The 22,561-nt window shown below is 42.4% G+C and overlaps 1 protein-coding gene across 1 annotated transcript in view; it reads right to left on the bottom strand.

The window, feature by feature from the left end:
* The window catches only part of PPM1H (protein phosphatase, Mg2+/Mn2+ dependent 1H), a gene marked incomplete at its 5' end in the record, with an annotated part of 284,823 nt that overhangs the window by 159,445 nt on the left and 102,817 nt on the right, over window positions 1-22,561 (bottom strand). The window contains 1 exon segment of the mRNA XM_014590036.1: window positions 17,644-17,806. Within this exon segment, the coding sequence (XP_014445522.1) occupies window positions 17,644-17,806 (163 nt within the window).

Here is a 22,561-nt window from a genome sequence, read left to right as displayed (position 1 = left end):
CTAGAGGACATTATACTATGTGAAGTGAGCCAGGCATAGAGAAATACTTTTTCTTCTGTTTATGTAAAAATTGAAAGAAAAAAATGACCTCGAAGAAGAGAGATGGACTCAACCTCTGTGGCACAGCTGGCAGTGTACTGAATTGCAGACCTGAAAGCCAGCGTCTGACTGCAGGTTCAGATCCCCAGCTGGACGACTAGGAATACCCAGGCATGCGCACATGTGCTCAAGATCCTGACCAACTGGAAGCCTGGGAGGAAGTGATTGTAGTGTGACCAATCCTTGTCGAGGGTACTTCTTTCTCTCTGCTGCACACACACACACACACACACACACACACACACACCAACACACTCTTATAAATTAAAAAAAAAAAAAAAAACATAAAGAAGTGTTAGAGGAGGGGAACCAGCAGTTAGCGTAATGGCTATGTCGCTGGACTCCCACGTAGTCGACCTTGGTTTGCATCTCAGACCCGGTGGCTTAAAACCCACGCCGGGCACATGTGCGTGCGTGCCCAAGATCCTGAAAGGAGAATGGAGGAGAAGGGATTGTGGCATGACCATCACCCTGGGGGGTGCTTTTTCTGTCTCTATGTCTCTCTCTGTCTGGCTAGCGCACACGCCCTATAGCGAAAACCTCTCAAAAAAAAAAAAGTGTTAGAGGAGGAATGAGAGGAATACAACAGAGATGTTGATTAGCGGACACAGTTTCAAAGAGACAACTGAAACAACTATAGTGTTTGAAAATGCAACAGGGAGAATGTGGTTAACAAGAAGTTACTATGTATCTCAGAGTAACTAAAAAGATTCCCAATGTTCCCAGCACAACTAGTAACAAATGGTTGGGATGATAGGTATGCGAATTACCCTGATTCCATTGCTACACACTGTATTCACATCCTGAAAAAAAATCACATTGTACCTCCACAAATGGATACAATGATTATATCGTAATTAAAAAAGAGACATAAAAGAGAGATACAAGGACTCCCTCTTCTCTCTTACCCTCTTTTTTTTCTCAGAATGATAACCATCAACTATTGTAAGGTAAGCAGGATGGTTTCATGCATAAAATCTGACCCGAGAACCCTGAGAATGAGCCTTTCTTCAAAGTCACACCTACATGGAGGGCTTTCATCAGCATCTAAGACATTGAGGTCAAAGACCAGAATCAGGCAGCCGGGTCAATCCAACTGTGAGCCTAAGAGACAGGCCTGACAAAGCAGAAGTTGTGTAAAGATGTTTTAAAGCATCTCAAATCTATGATTTCATGGCAAACACACCTATATTGCTTCAATGCTTAGCACCTTTGGTGACTCCTTACTACCTTTAAAATACCATTCAGGGGCGGGCCAGGCAGTGTCATGGTGGTTAAGGCAGCTGGAACTCACATGGCCAACTATGGTTCAAGACCTGGACTTGGCAGCTTGAAAAACACCATGCACGCATGTCCAAAATCCAGAGAGAAGAATAGAGGAGAAGGAACTGCAGTGTGGCCATTCATTCTGAGGGTTGCTTCCTCATTTTCCCTGTCTCTCTCCCTCTCTGTCTCTGTCTGGAGAGCACATGCACCCTTTAACAAAATGCTACTAATAAAGCACAGCCCTTGGTCTCCTGGAGGCTGACACGGCTCCAGAGCCCTGCATGACCTAGTAGCTGCTCACTCTCGGTGAACCTCATGTTCCTCCCAGTGCTCCTCAACTTCTCATTTCCTCTAACTCTAGGTCCCCTCCGGAATGATGACCATCACGTCTTTGTTCTTATTGTAACACGCAATCCAGCTCTCTGCTTACAGAACCATTCATCCTTCAGCTTTAGGAGGAAGCCTGATCTCCCCATCAGGCATGCCTGGGCCACCTCAGCCTGTCCATCTCCTACAGCAGACTCGACCCCACTGTTGTGAGACTGTCTGTTTATGTAGGTCTGCATCAGCCCTGCTCACAGACTCTTCTCTGTCTCATGCACTATGGTATGCCCAGTGAGTACCGGGCACAGAATAGTTGCTCAATAAATATTATTAAATACACAAAGAGGGGCCAGCCAGTAGCATGGTGGCTAACATAGATGGATCCCACAGGACCAACCACATGGTTCGAGATCTTGTTCCCATGCATGCCCAAAATCCCAAAAGGAGGGAGAAATGTATAAAAAAGAACTGCAGTGTGGTTATGCTTTCTCACTTTTTCTTTCTCCCCACACAGGTCATGTGCCCAGCAGCAACAATTAAACAGACACACATACATACAAAGAAAGGGAGGGAGAGAATCTTTTTTCATGTTTGTACTTATTTTTGAAAACCATATAGCAGTTTGGAAAATAAGAATTTTATGTAAAACACTTCATGTTGGTAAGACCAACATACTGTAAGTAAACTAACTTGCCCCAGGACGAGGGCTGATCTGACATCACTTCATTCACCCAGGGTTGTGTCTGCTCAGCCCTCTGAAGCTGGGTGTGCCATGCAGCTGTGCACCTGGGTCTCGAGCCCTGGGAGTCTCAGGGGGATCCAAGGAAGCCAAAGGGATGTTGTCTTTGGCCGTACTTGACTTGCTGAGCCTTGTGGCCTACAGAGCAGTGTGGGACAGATAGACAGACACACACACACACACACACACACACACACACACTATGTTCTAAGTGAAGGACCGTGTCTTTTTGTTGTTGTTGTTGTTGTTGTTGTTATAGAGTATGTGCACTCACCAGAAAGACAGAGAGAGACAGAGAGACAGAAAGTGAGAAATCACCCCCCAGGGGGGATGGCCATGCCACAATCCCTTCTCCTCCATTCTCCTCTTGGGATCTTGGGCACGCACTCACAAGTGCCTGGCGTGAGTTTAAGCCACCGGGTCTGGGTCTCAAACCCCGGTCGACTACATGGGAGGGAGTCCAGCAACATAGCTATTACGCCAACTGCTGGTGCCAAGGACTATGTCTTTTAAAAGGAAAAATTAAAATAAATATGAAAGCCAGGTTCCTCTTCCCAGGTGCTGAGCTGTTGAAAACCACAGACTTCCACAGCCGCAGCTTCCCATTCTCTCCAGCCCTCCTGTTCCAGTCCGGCACCTGCGAGGATGCACACAGCTGAGCCTTACTCTGAGCAGAGACGGGGGGCGCCGGCCTGGTTCTCCACCCGCTTGGCTGACGTGAAGGTATTACCATCACAGGAGGGAAGGGAAAATCACAGCTTCATTCAGCCGCTCTGCCCGCCCCCACCCATGCACCCACTGCAGTGTAAAACAACACCACTCATGACTGTCACTTTAGAATGAGGAAGACCTCTCTGGTTTGGTATTAACTCTGACGTTCTTAGTTTATATGTAAATAAACAGGGCTTCAGCTTTCACATGATCTAGTGGTTCAAGGGCAACTCACTGGTGTCAACATCAACATGCCACGGCCATTTTAAGTTGGGCAATTTACTCACACACTTTCAAATGAGATAAAACAAAGTCCATCTATTATATAACTTTTTAAAAAGAATTATTTTATTTAACTTTATTTATTTATTTTAATTTGGCCAGAGAGGGACAGACAGAGAGAGAGAGAGAGAGAGAGAAAAGTGAGAAAGCAAGCTGCCAGGTCCAGGACTTGAACTGTGGTTGGCCATGTGGGAGTCCAGAGTCCTTAACCACCATGCCATGTGCTGGCCCCTCTGTTATGTATCTTAACACAGAAGGAGCCTGAGCCTGGGTTCTGGAATGTACTGCTATGTGACTTTGTGCACATTTTCTAACTTCCCTTAAGCTCTGTTTCCTTATTTTTACTTTACTATCATTATTATTATTATTTTGCCAGAGACACATGCACTTGGAAGAGAGAGAGAGAGAATGAGAGAGAATGGGGGAAGCACCCTCCATGGGGCAGGCCATGCCACAGTCCCTTCTCCATTTTTCCCTCCTTTCAGGATTTTTGGCAGGCATGTGCACATGCACTTGATACGTTCTTCAGGTTGCCAGGTCTGGGCCTCAAATTGCATGGTTGGCCATGTGGAACCCAGACACCCCAATTTCCATGCAACCAGCTGGTCAGTGATTATATATTTCTGTAGAGGTGTCAAAATTCATAAATTTGGGGGCCAGCAGTTGGTGCGGTGGTTGGGGGACTTGACCTCCCACTTTTTCTCTCTCTGGTGAGTGTATGTGTCCTATGGAAAAATTTTAAAAAATAATAAATAAAATTAGATAAATTACTCTAAGAAATTCATAAAACTATATACTAAGAGTTAACTATACTGTGTTATATTGGGTTTTCAGAAAAGTCGTGATGTATTTTTTTCTGTTTTTCTATGCAAAAACACATCATGACTTTTTCAACAACCCAATAATTTAAAAAATAGTAAACAAAATGTATAGACTATGTCTAGCACACAGAAGCAAAAGCATTGAGAGTAACAGTAATTACCTATACCCACCATTAAACGGTGGGTGGTGGGTCACTGAGCAGACCAGAGACCAAGCTTCCACAGGAGCTGCTGGGTTTTTTTTTGGGGGGGGGGAGAGGTTTTTGCTATAAGGGCGCGTGCGCTCGCCAGACAGACAGAGAGAGACAGAGAGACAGAAAGCGTGAAATCACCCCCCAGGGGGGATGGTCACACCACAATCCCTTCTCCTCCATTCTCCTCTTGGGACCTTGGGCACGCACACACGCCCGGCGTGAGTTTTAAGCCACTGGGTCTGGGGCACGAACCGCGGTCGACTATGTGGGAGTCCAGTGACATAGCCATTACGCTAACTGCTGGTTCCCAGGAGCTGCTTGTTTTTCAAGGCTGCCAAAGAGGTACTCATCTCGCTCCACTATGCTAACCCTGGGACATCTGTTCTTTTCTCAAGTTACTTCCCCTATAGGAGTCTCAGTTCCAAGGACATTTACTGTTTCATCCTAATACCACCACAAAATGAGTGCCATCCCATTTTCACCAGTGGCGAAGCTAGGGCACACACTTTTAGTAATTCTCTTTGTGAGCAGTAGGGGCAGGACTGGAACTTGGACCTTCAGTAAGTTAAGGGATCTTTCCAACTTCCTAAAATCATGCCACGTTGTGTAGTCTCCCTAGCTTCTGTCATTCCGAGGCTATTTGCATTAGTTTTCATTGTTGCTTACCAGTCCTTGCATTCCTGTCCTGGGCCATCAGACTGAGTATTTCACATTACTCTTCTGAAATAGTATCAGAAAATGTCACCAGAACACAAGCACAGAATTTTTATACCTAAAACCAGACCCTTCACATTTCGAGTAGCATGCACCTGACATAATGGTTTTAAAATGACTAACATTATGGTTTAACAAGTCTTTATGTTCTTGTTCCAGATAAACATGAGTTAAAAGAGTATTTTCTTTTAAGAAACACAAGCCTTTTTCTAACTTACCACATATTTAACTTGGCCAAAATCCCTTATATCTCACAAACATCTTTGAAGCAGTTTTTCAGTTGTATTCTAAATTATTTCACTTACAAAGAAAATTAAGTCTTATATGCAATTTAAAACACATGCATATGTCCCTATCTTTTTTTTAGAATATTCTGCAGACTGATAAAGGTAGATTCCAGAAGGTGACAACTTGGGAGTTTCAGAGCTCACCGTTTCTCTTTTAAGCTTTCTCTAAAGTATGCCTAATGATACCCTCTCTTCTCTTAAAAGTTCTAGAAATTGCTTTTTTATACTTTTTCTTACTTTCTTTTTGTCACTTCACAATCATCTCTAATGCTGGAACTTACTGGGTTCTAACTGGGAAGAGTTCCTTAGGCCTTTCAACAGATGAAAGAGATGCAAAAGGAAATTTATGCAGTGAACCAGGAGCTGAAGTAATTTCAGATATAAGCAGAGGTATCCATTTGGCTTCAGGTGTAATTACAGCAAGGCCCCCCTAAGGATTTATAAATCAACCTGCCTAAGTTTTAGACCTATCGAAATAAGAGCCACATCATGTGAACCTTAAGCCTAAGAAGCCCACAGGCAAAAATAGCCAGTGCGAACCGTCTGGAAGTCAAGGATACTCACTCCCTCTTGAGGTGTGCTCGCACAGAATGGGAGATTCCAGCCAACTCAGACATTTCCTGTGCAGCTCAACGGAAATACAGAGAGGTAGGGAGAAAACATTCTCGAGCTACTACCTTATATCTCAACAAATTCTCCCTGAAATAGTAACGGAGAAACTAAGTACAAAAAATAATATTGAAATACAGCTACAAACGCAATTATTAAAAGACTAGCAACAGATAATATTTATAAGCCCTTACCACATGCCAGACGCTATTCTAAGGACTTCCCATCTTTTTAACTTATATATATGGAGGTATGTATATGTGTGTGTGTATATATATCATATATATAATGTACATGATATATACACATTTATACATATTATTTATGTATACATATATGATATATATATATACATATATACATACTATTATATATTTTATATATAAATTAGGTGCATACGCTGGAGAGAGACATACACAAAGAGGGAAAGTGAGAAATCACCCCCCAGGGAGGACAGCCATACCGCAACCAATTTTCCTCCATTCTCTTCTCAGGATTTTGGGCATACATGCACGCACACCTGGCACGATTTTCAAGCTGCTGGGTCTGAGACTCAAACCATGGTCAGCCATGCAGGAGTCTAGCACCTTAACCACTACACCACCTGCTGGCTCCACCTATTTCATATTTTGAATGCTATGAAGTCGTGACTATTATCCCTGATTTATAGATGAGGCAATCGAGGCATGGAGAGGTCAAGTAGCCTGCACAAGGTGACACATCTAGTCAGTGGTAGAGCTGGAGTCAAACCTACTTGTCAGTATTCAGTCAGAAGGTGTTTTTTTCTTGCCATGGTTTATGTAAATAGTGGGTTTTAAAGACAATGAAATAAACTGTTTCATTTCATCCTGTACTTCACCTGAGTAAGAACTGTTATCCAATGTCTGAGTTGACAGGGGAACCCACAGGGATCAGCAGGTGACATGGAGGTTAAAGCAGCTGGATCCCACAGGACTGACTGCAGTTCAAGTCAGACCCGGCAGCTTCAAAAACAAAGCAGGTGTGTATGTGTGTGCCCCAAATCTTGAGAGAATGGAGGAGGAGGGATTGCGCATTCCCCTGGGTGATTTCTCTCTCTCTCTCTGTCTCTGTCTGTCTCTGGTGAGTGCACATGCCTTACAGCAAAAAAGACAAAAAACGTAAAAGGGGATTCACAATGGAAATGAGAAAATATTTAGCATCGGATTTAATGAAATTATACACATCAACCTTAGTAATTATTCCTCCTTTCTTTCTGACTTTTCCAAAGAAAATTTCTAGCTGCATTTCTCAGCAGGTAACCGGTGAAGAGGCAGCATGTGTAAGTCTAGACTCTGAGGCCATCCTGGGCAGGATCAAACCCCAGACTGTCTAGCTCTGCTTCAGTTTCCTCATCAGTAAAATAAAGATAATAATAATGATAACATATATCTTTGTGAGTATTTTGAGGTTAAATGAATTAACCTTGGCAAAGTACTAAAATCAGTGTCTACCACACGAATGTTCAGTGTTATTTAAATAATAATAAAAAAACTAATGAAAGAAGAAAAGAAAATTTCAAGAGCTAATTACCTTTGCCAATGTTCATCATAAGTAAAATTGTGAGAATTCAGATTACAGAGTGAAGCAATTAGAAGTTTCCATCTCAATACGATTTATTTTCCTTGAGCCTTAGTATTTTCCACAGTGGGAAAACCGATTGCCGAGCCAAGTTTCAGTCACGCTCTCAGCTACTACATCCACCCGTCCGTCCTGCTCAAATCGGGCCTGCAGAGTAGACTCCCCCCCACCCCCTGTCCCCAACGCAGAGACTTTAAAACTACTCTAAATGACCTCAGTCTGGTCAATTCCTGGTGGCAAAGTCTTCCTTCTTAATCACTGGCAAGAGTTCTACGGCTCTGGAACTAAGAGATAAGAATTTTCAAAGAGACCACTGCACTCCTACTTAAAAGAAATCTAAGAGCTATATAGAAAAGTTCCTATATTCTCGACATGCCCAGAACAAAGAGCGAACATGTAGAGGAATAACCACGGTGAGAGGCGTAAAAGGCTGCTATTTGCTTTTCTCAGCTAACATCATCGCAGGGAGCACGCTGCCCCGTGGAGGCCCAACAGGCCGGAAGGGCCGCGGTTGTGGAGTCAGAAGCCACCTTCATCTCTTGCGCTGGGGGTGGAAGAGTCTTCATGAAAAGAATAGTAAATCTACAGCTCAGAGTTGAAATAACCCCTTTCTCCTCTCTGTTTTTTTTTTTTTTTTTTTTTTAACCTCTCCCTGCCCCAGTTTGATCTATTTGCCTTGAATTCCCACAGTGCTGCCCCGTCCTCTGCTGAGAAAGATAATCAGCTTTCTTCTCCCCCGCTGACGGACTTGGCTGCGAGGGGACACAGCCATGTCCTGTTATTGTAATGAGACCCTGAACCAACAGACACTGAAACGCACACTTTGATGTGTTTTGACTAAATTAAACCACATAAGAATGCTCCTAAGGAAATTCACTTGGATGCATGTGTCCACAAGTCTAGTCGCAAGCCAAAAACAATCTGTTCTGTAACAGGGAGTCGGACGCAGGGGGGGAGATGCCCTGGTTATTGCCACAATGCCCTGGATAGCTCCCATCACACACCTTACGTAAGGACATGCACTTCTTATTTTTATGCCAAGGATTTAAGATGCCCTTGAGAGTGAATTCTCCTTTAGAGAAGTAACCTGGTTTTCTCCTCTTTGTCTCATTCCTAGAATGATTCAATACTTGGGAACTGGAAAGCAAAATGTCTTGGGAGAGTTATGGTTTTACCTGTGGGTGGCAATCATTATGTTAAACAAGGTCTGTTTAAAACCTTTATAATCGAAGGAAAGGCAGAATAGTGATGGCGCTTAATTCCCAGAGATGAGTTGATTCCTAACGGAAAGCTTTCAGTGGGAGCCTTCCAAGGCTGTTGGGGATAAGGTATGGTCCTCGACAAGGTTATAGCATCTTTCCTAGGGGGTAGACTTAGGGAAGTGTCAGTTGGAAATGCTGGCAATTCAGATTCAGTTCCTTCCTGGTCACAAATGAGTTAGCAGAGGCACTGGAAGGTCAAGAGGTCTGCTCTTTACCATGGGGTACCTGCTTCCTATCTGCGTGTCCCACATATAAACTACCCCTAAAGTGATCCAGGCACAAGAAAAGTTCCACCCTCACTTTCACTGAGTATACATATATAACCTTCTTTATTGCACACCAGGTCTTTAAAAAAGTTCATGGAAAAGCCAAGCATAAATTTTAAAATATTTTTTGCACCAGAGTAAACTCATATTTTAATTCCATTTCTTATAGATTTTTTGAATCCTCCTTGTACTTCATATTTCTTCATCAGTGATCTCAAAACTTTTCTTGCTTATTCCTTAAAAGAAAAATGTTTTGGGCCAGCAGGTGGTGTGGTAGTTAAGTGCTGGACTCCCACATGGCGACTGTTGTTCAAGTCTCAAACCTAGTGGCTTGCCTCCTCACTTTCCCTCTCTCTCTCTCTCTCTCTCTCTGTCTCTTTGTGGCGAGCACATGTGCCCTATGGCACATTTAAAAATAGAACAATAATAACAAATAGAATTTAAAAAAAAAGAAAAATGCTTATTATTTATTTATTGCCAATTATATCATTAAACTCTTAATTAAAACAAAACAAAACCTAGACCTGTTACAGAGTTTTTGTAAGGGAGAAGTGAATAATTTAAGCCATACCCTTGAAATCTTTAGACTAAAATACTAAAATGAAGAACATTTTATAACCTCTTTCTCTTTTAAGTTGTATTCTTTTCAATACTGACTCTTTAGCTCCTGATATTTTACTTTATATTGAGATGGAAACTGGGGACCAGCAGATGGCATAATGGTTACATCACTGAACTCCCACATGGCTGACTGTGGTTTGAATCCCAGACCTGGCAACTTGAAACTCACGCTGGGCATGTGTGCATGCGTGCCCAAAATCCCAAGAGGAGAATGGAGGAGAAGGGATTCTGGTGTGGCCATCCCCTCTGGGGGATGATTTTTTTGCTTTCTGTCTCTCTGCCAAATGCATGTCCCCTTATAGCAAAAATCTTTCTAAAAATAAAGAGATGGAACCTGAAATTAATTTTGTTTTAATCTTACAAGCAAGGCACCATTGTCAAAGCTCTATTGAACACAGGAATGACATTCCTTCACTAAATACCTCAGAAAAATCTGAGAGGCAGTATACAATGCTGTATTATTTTATACAAGAAAATATTTCTAATAAAATAGGAGGCCTAAGTTGACTTGTTTGGCTGAAATATTAGTTGTATTAATAGGACAGAATAATTCTGTATGAACTGGCAAAAGGAATGACTTACGATTGCTTTAAAATACATTAGTAATTATAGTATGCTATTCAATATAAGAAATGTCCCCGAAATAAAGTTACACTTCTTCTGAATACCTCCATATATCACTGGTATTTCTACCAAAGCAGCCCTATGACAACTGTTTCATTGTGAATTTCATATTATCTTACAATAAACTGAAGGTTTTCTCAATCACTAAGAAACACTGGGATGAAGAGGTCATGAAAGGAGGAAAATTTAGGCACATGTATTTTGGAGAGAACCCAGGCGTCTTCACTTTGCCATCTTTCTTGCCTGTCGACTCAGTTTGCAGAGGACACCATTATTTGTCCCATTGTTCCATTTTTTACTTACTATAATATGTGTCCACCTTTGACAGTCTCATCCTTTCCAACCCTGCTGTGGCCTGGCAACCTTCCCTCCTTCCAGTTCCCCTCTCTTGGAACTTCGACAGCACCACTACCTCAGGCTGCTATTCAGTACTCTTCTTGCTTTCAGACCTTTCCCTGGGTCTGACAGCTTCAACTAGAATCTTTGCACTTGTGTAATTCTGGAAAGGTAAACTACCCCCTACACTGGCTCCTGAACTCCACACCCTTATTTCTAACTACCTACAGAACACTTTCCCCTGGAAAGCTAGATTAATATACCCAAACTCAAGTCACTATCTCTGCCTCTCCCCTCACCTTTCCACCTGCACGTTAAACATTGGTGTTCAATGAATACTGAGTTTCGGATTAGGAATATGAGAAAGTTATTGAGCTGGGTGATGGGTACACAGATATGTGGACGTGCTCACTGCCATTGAACTATGTAGCCACTCTTCGATGAATAACCTACACGTGTAAATGGTTGCTCAGACTTAGACCCATTTGCCAGCAAGGTGAAGCCCCTTTCTCAGTTTCTCATTCCTGACGTGGGACAGTATTCACTCCCTGAAGGGTTTGCAATCATGCAAGACTTCATATTTTCTTTATGAAGTTGTACTTTATTGTATACTCATGGCAGTATTCAGAACGAATGAAAAGGATTACACTAGATTTATATTATTTTATTATGGTGTGTCTTGTTTCTTTCTGGTCCTTATTTGATGCATGCTTTTTATATGGACAAAATTACATGATTTTAGTGTGGTATCATGTGATAGCTATGAAAAAACTCCTATCTTATGGTGCCACAACATAGCACAAGATTCCTGCCTTTTAGCTCCTCACCTATTGACCAATTTGCCTAATGAGCTCGTTACCGGAACCGAACTTAGTCATTAAGAGAAAAGTGACTGTATACCTACAATGGCTAGAAAGGCCTATTTTGTTGCATGTATTTTACGATTAAATTAATACAGCTTGGGGGCCAGCAGGCAGCATGGTAGTCAAAGTGCTGGACTCCTACTTGACCAACTGCAGTTTGAGTCCCGACCTGGTGGCTTACTTTCTTACTCTTTCTCTCTCTCTCGCTCTCGCTCTGTGTCTCTCTCTGTTCAAATTAAAAAGTAAACACAAATAAATAAGCACAGCTCTTCTTGTAAACTCTACTGGGATGCCTAATACAGACGCACTTTATTGTATTGTGCTTCATAGATATTATTATCATTATTTTGCAAATTGGAGGTTTGTGGCAACCTTGTGTTGAACAAGTCTACTGGCACCAATAGCGTGAGCTCACTTTGTGTCTCCATGTCACATTTTGGTTAGTGTTTTGGGGTACCATGAAATGCGTTGCAGAGATGACGGCGACCCATCGGTAAATGCTGTGTGTGTTCTGACTGCTTTACCAAGCAGTTAGTCCCAGTTCTTAGCTCTTTCCTGGGCTTTCCTATTCCCTGAGACTCAACAACATTGAAATAAGGCCAATTAACAACCCTATAATGGCCTCTAAGTGTACGAGTAAGTCTTACTTTAAATTAAAAGCTAGAAATAATTAAACTTGATGAGGGAGGCATGTTGAAAGCAGAGATAAGGCAAAAGCTAGGCCTCTCGTGTTAGTTAGCCATGTTGTGAATGTAAAAGAAAAATTCTTGAAGGAAATTAAAAGTGCTACCTCACTGCACACATGAATGATAAGAAAGTGAAACGACCTTATTACCGACATGGAAAAAGTTCTAGTGGACTGAACTGAAGATAAAACTAGCCCCAACATTGAATGACGCTAAAGCCTAATACAGAACAAGGCCCCGATTCTCTTTAATTCTATGAATGCTGAGATAGTGAGGAAGCAGCAGAAGAAAAGTTTAGGGCTAACAGAGGTTTGCTCATGAGGTTTATGGAAAAAAGCCACATCCTTAAAAGTGCAAGGCGAAGGTGACTATACTAAAAATAAAAGACTAAAAAGAAATCATTAAAGATGATTTTATTTTTTACAGAGAGATTTTTTTGCTATAGGGTGCATGCACTCACTGGAGAGACAGAGAGGCAGTGAGATAGAAAATGAGAAATCACCCCCTGGGGGAGAGGGCCACACAGCAATCCCTTCTCCATTTGCCTCTTGGGATTTTGGGCACACACGCACATGCACCCAGTATGAATTTTAAGGTGTTGGGTCCAGGACTCGAACTGTGGTCAACTATGTGGGAGTCCAGTGATGTAACCATTATACCATCTGCTGGTCTCCAAAATGATTTTTTTAAAAAAAGATTTATTTATTTTCTTTTCTTTATTCATTCATCCATTTTAATTTGGCCAGAGAGAGACACAGGGAGAGAAGGAGGGAGAAAGTGAGAAAGCTAACCACCAGGTCTAGGACCCAAACTGTGGTCAGTCATATGGGAGTATCCAATGCCTTAAGAGCCATGACACCTGCTGGTCCCCTCAAAATGGTTTCTAATATAAATGAAAAATATGGGAAGAAGATGCCATCTAGGACTTTCATAGCTAGAGAAGAAAGGTCAAAGTTTGGCTTTGAAGCTTTAAAGCTAGCTCTCTAGTCAGAAGCTTGTGTAGCTGATGACTTAAACTTGAAACCAAAATCTGGCTTATATAAAAAAAAATTCTGGGGTTGCTTAAGAATCTACTCTTCTGGGAACCAGCAGGTGGTGTGGTAGCTAAGGTGTGGACACTCCCACATGGCCGACCACAGTTCGAGTCCTGGACCTGGTGGCTTGCTTTCTCAGTCTCCCCCCCAACCCCGTGTCTTTCTCTGCTAAAATTAAGAATAAATGAATAAATACAATTAAATTAAAAAGTAATTATTTTAAAAAAAGAATCTACTCTTCTGGGGACCGACAGGTGGCATGGCGGTTTAGGCGCTGGACACTCCCACATGGCTGACCACAGTCCAAGTCCTGGACCTGACAGCTTGCTTTCTCACTTCCTCTCACTCTCCGCCTTTCTCTGGTCAAATTAAAATAAATGGATGAATAAATAAAATTAAATACTTATTTTTTAAAAAAGAATCTACTCTTCTGTGCTCTATAAATGGAACAACAAAGTCTAAAAAATAGCTCATTTGTTTACAATATAATTTACTGAAGACTTTAAGCTTATTGTTGAGATCTACTGTTCAGGATAAAAAAAAAGAAGAAAAAAGAAAAAAAATTTCTTTTAAAAGATGACTTCTCAAGCCAGCAGGTGGTGTGGTGGTTAAGGTGCTGGATCCCATATGGTCAACTCTGCAGTTTGAGTTTTAGACCTGCTGGGTTGAAAAACATGCCAGACGCATGTGCATGTATGCACAAAATCCTAAGAGGAGAATAAAGGAGAGGGATTATGGTGTGCCAGACCCCACTAGGGGTTGATTTTGCACTTTCCTTTTCTCTCTGCCTCTATCTGTCTCTTCAGTTAACACAGGCACCCTAGCACAAAATTCTAAAAATAAAAAAAGACTTCTCATTGACGATGTACGTGGTCACCTAAGAGCTCTGATGTATCAATAATAACATTTTCATGCCTGCTAACCAACACCCATTCTGTAGCCCATGAATCAAGGAGTAATTTCAACTTTCAAGTCTTATTATTTGCTGCCATAACAGTGGTTTCTTTGGTGGATTTGGTCAGAGTTAATTAAAAACCTTCCAGATAAGAGTCACCATCCTAGATATCATTAAGAACATTTTTGATTCATGGGAGGTGATTGAAATATCAACATTAAAACAAATTTGGAAGATGTTGATTTCAACCATCATGGATGACTTTGAAGGGTTTGAGACTGCAGTGGGGAAAGCAACTACAGATGTGATGAAAACAGCTAGAACTAGAATTAGAAGTGGAGCTTGAAGATGTGACTGATTGTAGCAATAGCATGTTAAAAACTGAAAGGACAAGGAATGGCTTCTTTCCAATGAGTAAAGAAAGCGGATTGAGATGGAATCTATTCCTGGTATAGATGCTGAAAATACTGTTGAAATAACAAAAGCTTAGAATTTACATAAATGTAGTTGATCATGCAGTGGCAGGTTTGAGAGAACTGACTCCTTTCTGAAATGAAGAGTCAATTAGTGCAGCAAACTTCATTGCTGTCTTCTTTTAAAAAACTGCTAGTGGGAACCAGCAGTTAGCGTAATGGCTATGTCGCTGGACTCCCACGTAGTCGACCGCGGTTCGTGTCCCGGACCCGGTGGCTTAAAACTCACGCTGGGCGCGTGTGCGTGCATGCCCAAGATCCCGAGAGGAGAATGGAGGAGAAGGGATTGCAGCGTGACCATCCCCCCTGGGGGGTGATTTCTCGCTTTCTGTCTCTATGTCTCTCTCTGTCTGTCTGGCGAGCGCACGCGCCCTACAGTGAAAATCTCTCAAAAAAAAAAAAAAAAACTGCTAGTGACCCCACTTTCAACAACCACCACCTTGATCCATCATTAGCTATGAACATTAAGGTGAGACTCTTCACCTGCAAAATATTATGACTTACTGCGGACTGAGATAGCAATAAGTCTTTTATTTTTTTTGCCAGAGGGCATGTATATTTGCCAGAGAGGGATGGAGTGGGGGAGCACCTCCATCCCATGGGGTATGGTCATACCACAATCTCCTCTCCTCCATTTCTTTCTCCTTTTGGGACATTGAGAAAAACACACATACAGGCATCCAGTGTGTTTTTCAAGCCACTAGGTGCAGGATTCGAACCATGCAGTTGACCATGTGAGATCCAGTCATCTTGACCACCAAGCCAAGGACTGGCTCCAGCAATAAAGTCTTTTACAATTAAGGTATGGACACTGTTTTTGAAAACCTAATGTCATTACACATTTAATAGGCTGCAGTACAGCATAAGCATAACTTTTATATATATTGGGAAACAAAAAAATTCAAGTGACTTGCTTTGTTTCAATATCTACTTTACAGCCGTGTTCTGGAACGGAACCTACAACATCTCCAAGGTACGCCTGTACGTAAGCAGATAGCAGTGACACTGCTGCAGCTGACACGGGGACTGGGAACCAGGGCGTGTCCATTCTGCTCAGCACCTTGTTGCTGCATCTTGGACTCCAAAGAGCTTTGCAACCATCCCAAGGGAGGGCCATCCTAAAGTGCTTATGCACCAGTTTCGCTGTTAAGGACGCGGCATTAAAAAGTCACCTCTGCCTCCATTTCTAGGAGGAACTTGACAAAAAGGAAAAATGCCATCATCCACTGGTCTTGGGCCAAACGTCAACACTGAATTATTTTTACAGAAATCAGTCTATCCCGGGGGCAGGGGAAAGAGCAACATTAAGTTCTTGGCACCCATCCTCAATTATCATTAAGGCCTCACATTTTCCAAGCCTTTTCCCATAATAACGCAGTCCTCAAAATAATCCTGTCAAGCAAAGCAAAGAGTGTAATTTCCAATGTATAAGTGAATAAACATACAACATTCAGTGGACATTTTCCACAGAGAATGACAGAAGTGGAACTGACCTCGGATAATAACCACTAGCATTTATTAAGGATGTATTAATTAAGTCATTAGCTCAACATTTACCATAAACTTTTGGATGTCTTATTTCCAACTGGCCTGCTTTTGCCATTTGGTAGCTACTATGGTTATTATTTCTTTTTGCAGAAGGAAAAAATGCAGCTCAAAGCATTGAAAAATAAAACCTCTAAATTAAATCTCTAAGCCTTCTTACTGCAGAACCTGTGCACTCACCCACTACTGTCCTATAACGCCCTCTGAGTCCATGACCTGACTCTGGGAGAATCCTAACAACACTTCCTTTAGCTTTGAAAATAAGCACAATTGACAAGTCCCCATGGGTCACTGTGTCTCTAACCCTAAAGTAACTTAGTACTAACACAATAAATTGGTATTCTTAATACTCCCTGGGTATAAATGTAACCAGATACTATTTCTTAGACTAATAGGAAATTTCTGAATATTTAAAAAATCCTCAGGATGATAGAATAAAGTCACATTTGGGTCACCTTATTCAATGTCTCCTGACTTTCCCACAAATCCCTTTCCATAGTGCTGAGCAATCTGTTGACGGACAAAGTGCCAATTATTCTCTACTCTCTTCTGAGGGTTTCTTCAGATCTTCCTGAGGCTATGTCTGCGTTACTCTCTGGAAACTGGAGAGAGGAGATACATCTGTGGTTTGTCAATAGGGCATTCAGTCTGCAGGCCACCCCATGGGGCACAAGGGCTTCGGGCCAACTGAAACGCACGGATGTGGAAGAGCACCAGACACAGGCTCCAAGTGAACGAGTCTAAGCCCGGCAGGGGAGAGAGGGGTGACGCCCCCGCAGAGCACTAAGCTGGCAGCTGGAGTCACTTCCACCCCTCGTGAGAGGCTCCTGGACTACTTCCTTCACAAGGACCTGGACGTAGAGTCTCTGAAACCACCAAACATTCTTTTTCTTTTTCTTTTTCTTTTTGCTACAGGGCATGTGCGCTTGCTGGAGAGACAAGAAATCACCCCTCGCAGGGATGGCCATGCTGCAATCCCTTTTCCTTCATTCTCCTCTCAGAATTTTGGACATGCATGCACACGCACCCAGCATGAGTTTCAAGCCACCGGGTCCAGGACTCAAACCGCAGTGAACTACATGGGAGTCCAGCGATGTAACCATTACGTCCTCAGCTGATCCCCCAAACATTTTTATATGTCAGTTTTTACAACAAAATTTTATATGGGGTGGGCATTTGATGTACAAACACAAACACCAGTTGATCATTCAAGTCTACTTCAGTTTGGAATGTTTAATACCTTGAGTGTAGGTCTGCCATCCCACTAACTCTGCGGAACCTTGCTTCCCTGCTTCCGTTCCAGACCCGGAGTAAGCCTTGACATCTTACCATGGGACCAGCAAACCTGCGTGCAGTCCCCCTCACCTGAAAACAAGATGAAGGAGTATCTTACCGAGTTCTCCTTGAGTTGCAACCCTTCCCCATTGGGAAGAGAGGACCGTCTCTTGGAGTTCCTGTTTGGGGTTGAGGTAATGGCCCCTGCTTTCTTCTTCACAGTGAGCACCTCACAGCTGGCTTGGTCTTCATTGTGTGTGCTCTTCCCGGCATTAATAACCCTGAGAAGAACCCAGAAAAACTGGTCAGACAGAGCGATTTCCAGAGAGCTGAGAGTTCAGTCCCTGTCTCTAAGGTCAGCCGAAGCAGTCCCCACAACGGACACAAGACGGAAGTCCCACTTAATGCAAAGGCTCTTACGGTCCTGGTATTTTATGTGCCTAAATAAATGGATTTTTAAAAAATGGACATATATTAGCACCCATTTAGTGAAGAAGTTGTTCTGACCTCAGTTCACTTTTCCTAAGTGTCTCCCAAATGTGATCAACTCCCTTGACCCATTCCAGGAAAAACATCAGAGGCAATCACTCTCTCAGGTTAATTTGGAGTCTAAACTTACTGGCAATTACAACAAAGACAGACGGACTTGGGGAGTTCTGTATCACTTCTCATGTGATAAACAGCTAAAGCACCACCAATCTTACCAGTACCTGACAGTACTTCATAGCACGCTGGAAGGTCTAAGGGAATAGAGCATTGTATTTCACTACTGCCAGGCCCGTTTTTTATTTTACACACAAGAAAGTAAATAGATCAATGTTTTACCCTTTTAAAAGTATTTTTTATTATTATTACTATTTTTATACATTTAGTCACATACACATCATTTAGCTTGTAAAGAGAATTTACTCAACATGAAAGACACCTCAGACCAGTCCAGTTGAGAATACTATGCATGATATCATCAACAGGTAATAAACCATTTCTGTGTCCCATGGATGTCTTACCTCTCCATTTTTTCTACCTAATTTCCTTCCCTGACACCTAGTTTAGCTCCCTGTCTCCCCACCTCCTTTTCTTGTCAAGTCTAGGCAGACCCCAGTCTTTCTAAGCATTTCCTGAGAACTTCCGTTTATTCAGCTCGTCCCCCTTTCTGGTCTCTGGGCTGTTTCGATCCTGGACCAAAACCAGCTTCCTTTTATTAAAGGCTCTTTCTTGTTTATATCAGCTGATCGTGCCAACTAAAGTGTGGAAATTCACAAGGGCAGTGCTATGGTTTGTATGCCCCTCCCCCCCCAATTCATGCTTTGAGATTTGGTTGTGATGGGATTAAGAGGATGAAAATCCAATCAGATCATGGTGTTGAGAGGTGGTGCCTTTGGGAAGAGATCAAGACTAAGATCAGTAGCGTGGGGCTGCCATGATTGGCTGGGTAGGTTTAGAGGACAGGGAACGATCCTGTTTCCCACCCTCCTTCTTTTAAAAAATATTTTTAACCCTTTACCTTGTCTACTGTATAACAATACCCATCACACAGACTAGAAGCCCTTGGACACATAATGGTGATATCCTATCATGTTAACACTGCTTCAGTCTAATTAAACATTTTAAGCATAAGAATGCTTCAGAAATACATGCTGCATCATTCATATATCTTTTTCTGACCATGGGTTCAATGCTGGGTTTCTGCGCCATTTTCCTTCTTCTTCTTCTTCTCTTTTTTTTTTTTTTTTTTTGAGAGAGGTCTTTGCTATAGGGTGTGTGCGCTTGCCAGACAGACAGAGAGACAGAGAGACAGAAAGCAAGAAATCACCCCCCAGGGGGGAATGGCCACACCTCAATCCCTTCTCTTTCATTCTCCTCTCAGGATCTTGGGCTCACATGCACATGCACCTGGCATGAGTTTAAGCCACCGGGTCTGGGACTCGAACCGCGGTCGACTACATGGGAGTACAGTGACATAGCCATTATGCTGGTCCCATCTTCTTCTTCTTCTTTTTTTTTAGAGAGATTTTTGCTATAGGATGCATGTGCTCACCAGAGACAGACAGAGACAAAGAGAAAGGAGTGAGAAATCACCCCTCAGGTGGGATGGCCATTCAATCCATTCTCCATTGTCCTCTCAGGATTTAGGGCACTCACACAAGTGTACCCAGCATAAGTTTAAGCCACCAAGTCTGGGACTTGAACCACAGTCAACTATGTGAGAGTCCAGCGATGTAACCATGATGCTATCTGCTGGTCCCATCTGCACTATTTTCTTATGAAATAATTAAGCAGCAGCTAAAATAGGTTTCCTGAAAGAGTGCTCTCCTTGATTAGTCAATGGCTGATTTCTACTCAAAATGTCAACATTGTCAGAGACCAGGCAGAGTGAGTGTGGACTATGTAGAACTCAATGGCAAAGAAAGAAGGAGCTTTTTTCTTATTTTAAGGGTAAGCTAAATGGAAATTCACTCTCTAAGGGCGCTGTATACACTGCTCTGTTTATCCAGCTACTCACCCAACTAATAGTTAAATAGAACATTATTTCCAAATGACTTTTTAAAAAAATTCTCCAATAACTACAGACTCAAAGTAAGTTACAAAAGCAGTACAGAGTAACTTCATCAAACTCCCCACTTATAGACACTATCGAAACCAAGAACTCAACATCAACACAGTATTGTCACCCAGACTATAACCTTACTCAAACTTCATTAGTTTTTATATCAAATAGCTTTTCTTTTTTTAATTGCCAGAGGGTGAACACATTGTCCAGAGACAGAGGAAGAGGGAGGAAGCACGCCACTCCCACGTGGTGCATGATCAGATCACAACCCCTTCTCCTCCATTTCTCCATCCTGTCAGGATGTTGGGAACACACACCTAGTGTGTTTCTTAAGCTCCTGAGACTGGGGCTTGAACCATGGTCAGCCATGTGAGATTCAGCTCCCTTAACTACTAAACTATGGAGCCGGTCCTCAACTAGCTTTTAGAATAAAAAATTGAATAGGTTTGCATAGGCAACACACATATATACCACAAACAAATAGGAAAGAGAAAGCAAATTGAGATATGAGTGGGCCAGGTCTAAAGGAATGTGTTCCATGCAATATTCTGCCAAACCCTGGATTCCATGAAGATGTTTTAGACATTTCATATTTTCTTTTGTAATTCATTTTTAAAATTTTTTATTCTTTTTTTGCCAGAGGCACATGCACTTGCCAGAGAAAGACAGGGACCATCCCCTATGGCCACGCTGCATCCCTTCTCCTCCATTTCTCTCACTTTTCAGGATTTTGATCATGCACACACACATGTCCATTGTACCTTTCAAGCTGCTGGGTCCAGGGCTTGAACTGCCCAGTTGGCCATGTGGGATCCAGCCACCTTAACCACCAGGCCATGGGCTGGCTCATTTAAAATTTTATTTTTTAAATGTATAAGCATTTTTCAAAAATGGAAATGTTTTAAAGCTCATTCTTACTTGTATATATAAACAAATACACACTCATCTATGTATTTTCTGCAGCTTTGGCATGAGCCACCTATTTTTTCAATTGAGTGATATTATTGAATTGGAAGAACAGTTAAAAAATATTATATGCAATTATTGATCTCTATGTTCTAAGAAAAAGACCATACGAGGCATTTAACTCCTCTAGCTCAAATTTCTCTACTAATCAAAATTGCTTCTTATTGGGTTTATTATAAATTGCAACTTAGGCATACATACTTTTATAAACAAAAGCCTATTGGGGCCAGCAGGTGGTATAGTGGTTGTGGCACTGGACTCTCACATGGTCAATGGTGGTTTGAGTCCCAGACCTGGTGACTTGAATCTCACACCAAGCACATGTACGTGTGTGCCCCAAATCCCGAGAGGAGAATGGTGGGGAAGGGACTGTGGTGTGGCCATCCCCCCTCCCCGCCCCAGGATGTTTTCTCACTTTCTCTCTCTGTGTCTCTCTTTGTGTCTCCAGCAAGCGCATGTGCTCTTTAGTAAAAAAAATCTCTTCAACAACAATAACAAAAAGACCTATTTTTACTCATTTCACACATTACAGTTTCTTTTTGTTGTTGTTAGTGGATTGTTTACAAAGTTTGAACCTCATTGTTGTAGCAGTCTGTGTAAGGGGGTGGGAGACCTTGCTGATCTCTGCAAGATAAAGCAGCCTCTGGTGCTTATCACATATTGGGGTGGAGGGGAGGGGAGGAGAGAGGAGGAGACTCCCCTGTCTATTTTTCTGCTCACCCCTTCACCCTCTCTCCTCTAAGGAAGAGACATTTTCATATGGCTCTAGAATAAAGTGTGAATCTTGAGGACGCTGTGAAGCTACCTGCATGACAATACTGCCACCCTTACTGCCTGAGCTCTGTAACCCACCCCATGTTGCACAGCCAGGAAGTAGGGTTCAGAGTGAGGCCTACCTTGACCTCCAACCCAACCTCTTCCTATTATACCATGGGACATGGGGACATGTGTCTATGGCAGGCCAAGCTGGATGTACAGGAAAGCACAGGACAGGCAGATTAGGCAAGGTTTGGTCCAGGCCTGAGAGAAAAAGGAACTTTTTACCTGCTTCTCTGGCTACTGGGGGAGTCCAGCCACAGGCCCCAGGAAAGGACAGGAGAAGAGGCTCACATCTGCCTGTCCTAGAAAGAAGCATTTACTACGAGCATCCCTCTCACATCTATCTTCAGAGAGCCAAAACAGGCAAAGGAAGGTGGTTTGAAATCCCACTCTCCTCTTCTCAGTCTATGGGTTGCAGTAGATTGTTCACTGAAGGTGACATTACAACAACATGGTCTCCCAGATGGGCATCTGCCCTAGGGAAAACGGAAACGGAGATCTGGCCAGGAAACCAGTTCATGACAATCCTCCCCTCCATAACGTCCTCTGTACAAGATCATGACTGTGTTTTCCCGGACTGGGCTTTCTCCTCCACCATCAGGACCTCGTCTTGTGCTGTAGTCAAGTGTACTGTTTTGATTTTTGGAGGGGGGAGTTGTTTTATTTTACGAACAAGAAAAATCACTGATCTCCAACAACT

Source organism: Tupaia chinensis, unplaced genomic scaffold, assembly GCF_000334495.1.
Source record: "Tupaia chinensis unplaced genomic scaffold, TupChi_1.0 Scaffold000395_1, whole genome shotgun sequence".
Taxonomy (NCBI): domain Eukaryota; kingdom Metazoa; phylum Chordata; class Mammalia; order Scandentia; family Tupaiidae; genus Tupaia; species Tupaia belangeri.
This window is presented reverse-complemented; position numbering and strand designations above follow the sequence as displayed.